Genomic DNA, 6,525 nt, shown 5'->3' with positions numbered 1-6,525 from the left:
CCCCGCCGCCCCGCTGGGGCCTGCTGCATCTAATCCTCTGGGTGGGCCGGGAATCTGTGTTTTACGCAGCCCCCAGGTGACTCTGAAGCGTGCCATGAACCCAGAGCCACTGCTGGGGCTGACACAGCACCCAGCAAAAGGGCGAGGCGCACACCGTGGAGGGCAAAGGGCCGGGCATCGGTGTGGTCTCAGCGCGGGGGGTGTCCGGGCAAACATGCCTCCTGAGAGCAGGTCTCGACTGCCACGCGTCCTCCACACCAGCCACTAGCGCAGGAAACAGCATTGCCTGTCATCCGCTCATCCACCCATCTTCTACCTACCCACCCCTTCAGCCAGCATATCCTCCACCCTTCATGACCTAGCCACCTGCCACCTCTCGTCCATCTACCTTTCATCTGTTATTTACATCTGTCCATCCATCACCTATTGGGTGACGTCGGGAAAGTTAAGGGAGGGTTTAACAAACGCTTCCGCTCACCCGCACCACCCTTAATGGCCCTGGTGCAGCCCTTTCCTGTTCGGCCCCCACTTTTTGGTGAATTTTGTTCAGTGACCTGCGCTGACAGGCTGGTTCCGCTAGTGAGACGACTCTCCAGGCACAGGTCCCACCCCGGGGGCTGTTCCAGGGTTTCCGCCTGGAGAGGGACCATCTCGGCCATCGCTGGTGGGCCCGGCCCGCCCGTCGGTGACACAGCTGTTCCTGCGGCATGAGCAGAAATCTGAGAGCCGTGGGATTCGCGGTGGAAAAGTGTGACATGACCGGGCGACGTGGGACACGGTGCCGACTGCTGGCTCACGACACACCCCAAGGAGCCCCCCGCCACGGGGACGCGGGTGGCAGAGCCGGCTGGGGACGCGGCCGTGCTGGCAGCGCGGTGACGGACAGCGGCCTCCCCCGACTCCCCGTCTGCGGAGGTGCGCCATGTGACCACACTGCCGCCTCGCCCGGCCCCCCGCTGATGTCCCGTCCTTCTAAGACCTCAGCCTGGGCTCAGCAGTGCCTGCCCCGTCCTCCCCGCCAAGGACACGCCGCTGCAGCAGGGACCCCGGCGAACCAACGCTCTCCCCGCTGCTCAGCAGTGGTATTGGGGGCAGAAACCTGGGGGCTGGACACAGTAAACGGCCCTCGAGAGAGGCGCCGACATGCCACCAGGCCGTGCCTGCGGGCGACGGGCTCTCTGACACCGGCACCCTCCCTCCCCGGCCCCCGCCTGGGGAGTTGCCCTCGGGCCCCTCCCCCCGCAGCCCGGCCAGGATGGGGCTGCAAGGGCTGCACTGCTGTCCTGTGGCCACAGCAGGTTCCGCCCACGGTGCACCATCTGGCCACCCCCTTCCAGCTGAGGGCCGGCCAGCGGCACGCGGTGGCTGCTGGGCAAGCTGACCGTGGCCGCATCTGTCAGGCAGCTGGTGGGCTGAGGCTCCCCGTGCCCAGAGCTGCCCACCCATTGTCCCCTCCTGTCCCGAGTCCCCGAGTCCAGCGCTGTCAACAGCTTTGTCCCCTCTGCCAGCCACGCCCCGGGAAGGCGCTGTGGGCACCCCGAATGCCCACACCAGTCCAGTCTCTGGGACCACTTGGGGTGGGGCCGGCGGCCGCACGAGCTTGCCCTTGGCTCTGCCTACCTCCAGTGACACAGGCAAGTCCTGTCCACGCGCAACCACACGCACAGACGCAGCGCTTGAAAGGGTCACGAGAGGCAGGGCCGGTGGGGGTTACCTGGGCAGGAGCCGCTACAGCCAATCAGTGTCTGCCCGCCTCGGAGTCCCCCGCGGCCTGGCAGCCAGGCCCCAGGAGGTGACAGCCAGCCAGCGGAGGGCCCCAAGCTCGGACACCCGTGGGAGCCCCGGCACTTGAGGGCCAGAGAGCTCGTCCCACACCCCATGTCGCCGTTAGCGGGGGAAGCCGCCTCGCGTGCTGAGGAGGGCGGGGGCTGCGACTGGCTCCGGGTTCTAAAGGAAATGGGACACAGCTTAGAGGTCACAGGTCGCAGGGGTGCAGGCCCAGTGCCCAGAAAAGCGGCGTGCAGGGAAGCGAGGGCCCTGCACGCCGTGCGGCGGCGGCTCCTGTCCCCACACGGCCTGTCCTCACGTGGGGGAGACGAGCTTTCCAGAACCAGCTGGGCGCCACCGAGCGTCCCCACGTCAAACAAGGCTCCAGTCTCTGTCATCACAGAGGCAGGGAAAACACCGAGAATGCTGGATTTTTAAATCCGAATATTTTCTAACCCGACAGTCGAGCTGGCTTTGCACACGTGGCAGCGGCTGTCTGTGCCCACGAGGTTAAGAAAAGCAGCATTTGTCACCGCGGGGGCCATGCAGTGACAACACAACAGCTGAGCCGCCCTGAGCACGAGGCTGCGGCCCTGCCGAGGCCGGTCGCCGCTGAGCCTCGCACACGCATGCACACGTGGGCACACGCACATACGTAAAGCACATGCGGGGCACACATGGCACATGCAGGGCACGCACACACACGCAGGGCACACATACACACATGGGGCATGTGTGGGGCACATATGCATGCACACATGCATGCGGGGCACACGCAGGGCACACACGTAGGGCATGTGCGGGGCACACACGACACACACAAGGCACACACTTGGCACACACATGCACACATAGGGCACACGTGGAGCACACACGTGCACATGCAGGTGGGGCACACTCAGAGCACACACACAGAGCATGCGCACACACACGCAGGGCACACACTCGGCACACACATGCACACGTGGGGCACATGTGGGGCACACATGCACACACACAGGCACATACACGCAGGGCACACACATGCACATGTGGAGCACACATGCACGTGCACACACACGCAGGGCACACGCTCAGGGCACACACATGCACACGCAGAGCACACACATGCGCGCAGGGCACACGAGGCGGCGCACGCCCGCGCATCGCTGGTGCCGTCAGCCGTGCCGGGGCAGAGGCGGCTGCTCGGCGCACGCGGACGCCCCGCCGCTCAGCGCTGCGAGGGAAACGTGGCCGCGTCTCTGTCAGACGTCGAGCCCAGACTCGGCCTCCATTTCTTCGAGGACCGCCGGCTCGGTGTTTCTCGAGCCGAGCACGTGGCTCGGGCCAGTGGAGAGGAAGAATTTGGGGTTCAGAGCTTGGCCTCAGGGACGGTCCTTGCAAACAACCAAATGACTAGTTTAAAGCTTGTGCTGCCACTGTTGTCCCGTGAGGCAGGTGATGGGGGTGGCGGGAGGGACGTGGAGACGACAGAGACGCGTCCGGTAAGAGCTGGCGATGCAGACGGGACGGGAAAGGCGGCTGCCCCGCGGCAGGGAGCCCAGGGGAGCGAGGGGGCCAGGCGCGGTCAGGGACGCGCGGGGCGCTCCCGGGGAGTTACGATGGCGCTCATTGCCCTGCCGGGGACTCCACGGGCGGCAGCGGCTGTCGCCGCCCAGCGCTGTCCTGTCTCGGCTCCCTCGGCGTCCTGTCTGCGGGCGGCGTCAGCGGACCGAGCTGTCCGCCCGCAACACAGCCTTGGCAGACCCTCCCCGTGTGGGCCACAGCCCGGATGGGTCACGTCCGGCCACAGATGCCTGTCCCCGTGACCCCACGCCCCCTTCTCAGTGGCCTCCAGGGCAGTGGCCAGCCTGCACCTGCTGCTGTTCCCGAAGCGCACCAGGAAAGTAAAACCAAACGCCCCCAAGAGAACACGAGCAAAGGGTGAAAAGCCCAAAAGGAGAAAAATGAAGGCGACGGTCATGCTTCTTGCTCTCTGCACACACACGACCTCCCCCGAGGAGCCGCTGCAGGACTGGATGATGCCCGAGGAAGACGGGGCAAGTCTAGGCTTATCGGTGAAGGAAAACGGATTCATAATTCAAAATTTAATTCATCTTTAAATTATTTGAATGAGTGAGGAAGTTCCTAGATCATTTCCCATCATTCATCCTTAAAGCGTTTGCCATCTGAAGTGTGGAAGTGTTGTTTTGCACGCCTGCTTGCTCTCCTGCGGCGGTGGCATGTGTGGGCGGGTGTGACGTATTTCTTCTCGGTAATTTTAGGTCATAATAGGAGCTGTTTTTAAATTGTCCTCGATACAGCAAGTGGAAAAGTGAGACAGAAATGTTTTGTATCATACGTGTAATCCAAACACCTGCCGCTTAGAGAAGAAATGTGACAACTTTTGTGGCTTAGATTTATGTCCCTCCTCGTAAAATGTTATTAATATTCAGCTGTCCCTTAAGCTAGAAGCAAATGACTCCCCTGAATCCGTGAGTGCCTCCAGTACCGGGATAGAGAGAGAAGGAAATAACTCACACTTCTCTGTAAAAATTCTGGTTTATAAATATGCGTCACACCAGCTTATAAAGTCCCTGGTCCGCAGCCCCAGTCGGAGCTAGTGAAAGCAGGCGTTCATGTTACACGTCTGAGTCACGCCCGGGGAGCGGGCTGCTGTGTACACGGCCCCGTGCACGCTTCGCCTCCTGGCCTCGGCCGACGGGCCCGTCCCCGTCACGTCTCCAGTGACATGAAGAGCTTGTGACGTAGCAGAGCAGGAAGGCGCCCGTCCATCGGGACGCCTCTCTCCTGTCTCATCGCTTTCCAGTCAGCTCCCGTGGGTCACTCCGGAGCTCAGCGCGATGCTGCTCCCAGTCCTGGGTGGGGGGACGAGAGGTGGCACTGTCCAAGTGCAGCCTAGCACGTCCGCAGCGAGACCAAAACACGCAGACGCAGCTGTAGGGCAGGGCGGGAAAGCGTCTCAGCGTCTCGGCGGCTCAGGCCCTGCAGTGCTCACTGCGGCGAACGCTGAGATCCGGCCTGCTTTACACCGGTCTCCTGTGAGGAGCGGTACCGTGCCTGTGCGCACAGCACACGTTGGCGAAAAAGAAGTCCCTTCGAAAAGACCGTTTTCTGCCAGAAAATGCAGTAAGCCTAATGGTCACAGAGCCTGGTTTGGTTTTACCTTAATTATAGTTGCATTTTAAAAAGCTTCAATAAATTCAGTGATTTTCTTTAAAAAATCAAAGATACCAACCCATTTTCACGGTCCCGAAATGATCCCACTATTTTTTTTAGCAAAGTCATTTGTAATAGATTTCCAGTCTTAGGCCATCATTTGTGTATTTTCTATGTAAATAGTGCCGATTGGTCTGTCTAGTAAATTCTAGGGAAGAAATGGCACGTGTGCATTAGTGGAAGTTCTCTTAAAAAACCACCAAGTTCTAGAAGTGGAAAGGATTTAACCTCAAGCTCTAGCCCGTTCCTACGGGGGGGAGGGGTGGCGGGAAGGCGGCTGCGGCTTGCAGGTGGCAGCCAGGCCGGCCTGGGCGACCCAGATGCCCGCGCCCACGCCCGTTAACTTGTATGAACAGCTGTCAGAACGGCAGGAAAGTGCCTCTATGACGGCCTCGCTTTAAAATTCCCCCTTCTTCAAGAACGGGGAAATAACGCTCAGTATTTCCCACTTGAGTGGAAAAGGGGAATTTAATTTTCTTCCCAGTTTTGTGTATTTCATAGATCAGATTTTCATGCAGGTAAAGGTCAGCCAACAAACCTGCTACTGTCGCCATGTCGGCCTGTTTTCCATGGGACTCAAGAAAACACAAGGGAATAAACAAGTGTCCCCCATACCTCAGCCCCGCAGTTAGCCGACAACGCAGGATTATAACACAAACACGGAAAGGGAGGCCCGCAGGTTGGCTGGCACGAGGGGAGGTGACAGGCTGGTCACAGAATGCTACGTATGTGGCATTGTCATCCCCCTGCGAGCACGCACCAGTGAAGGAATGAGGGGTTCGGACAGACGGCCAGAATAAACAGCGATCTGAAGCCAGCCGGGCTGGGACCGTCCATGCGGCCGGGGGACAAGCAGCCGTGACCCGGCCACGCTCTGCGACGCGTAGCTGGGAGCCGTGGGGAGGCCGGGCGGGCAGGGGCAGGGACTGCAGCCCGGATAAAATCTATCAGCAGAGACTTGAAAACAATTGCGTTTTAGCCCTTCAGCAAGACTTAACTGGTTTCAAATGTTAATGGCTTCTGCAATCCACTTAGAACAGAAATAAATTTATAAAGTAATATTTAGGGGTGTTGGCACTTATGATTTTGTTGTGCGGTCTGAGGAACCGGGGGGGCATCAGAAAGCAGGGATGGCCGGGGCTGGGGAGCCGGAAGCCTCTGCCTTTCCACCAGACACGTTGTTGCAATAAGCATCTCCCTTTCCCCCTGCACTTTATTTTCTTTGCTATTTTCTTACCATTTCAGAAACTGACTTTATTACGTGATTTAGTCTTTCTATCCCATATTTCTCTCCTAGCTCTGAAATCCCCAGTTTAAGGCCCACGGCAGATGCCAGGTGCTGGAGGGCCGGCCTGGGTGGCCAGGGGCGTAGTTAGCACCTTCATCAGCCCTTTAACGTCACCCAGAGCTTTCCAGGCACAAACGGCTGCGGCTTCTGTGTATCAGTCGTTACTTAGGAAGAAAACACGAATTCTACGTGTTGAAATCCAGGAGCTATTATTCAAAGTTGTAAGTCTGATCGACGGTCACAGTGCGGTG

At 59.4% G+C, this 6,525-nt stretch overlaps 1 protein-coding gene across 1 annotated transcript in view; it reads right to left on the bottom strand.

Moving 5' to 3' along the window:
• The window catches only part of ATP9B (ATPase phospholipid transporting 9B (putative)), a 181,745-nt gene extending 179,865 nt beyond the window's left edge, over nucleotides 1–1,880 (bottom strand). Inside the window, exons 1-2 of the mRNA XM_025048153.1 lie at nucleotides 1,715–1,880; nucleotides 479–700 (exon numbers count right to left, since the gene is read on the bottom strand). Of these exons, the coding sequence (XP_024903921.1) occupies nucleotides 479–700; nucleotides 1,715–1,880 (388 nt within the window). The remainder of the gene's footprint in view (nucleotides 1–478; nucleotides 701–1,714) is intronic.
• Between the last annotated feature and the right edge of the window lie 4,645 nt (nucleotides 1,881–6,525).

The sequence above is a fragment of the Pteropus alecto genome, unplaced genomic scaffold, assembly GCF_000325575.1.
Source record: "Pteropus alecto unplaced genomic scaffold, ASM32557v1 scaffold14, whole genome shotgun sequence".
Taxonomy (NCBI): domain Eukaryota; kingdom Metazoa; phylum Chordata; class Mammalia; order Chiroptera; family Pteropodidae; genus Pteropus; species Pteropus alecto.
This window is presented reverse-complemented; position numbering and strand designations above follow the sequence as displayed.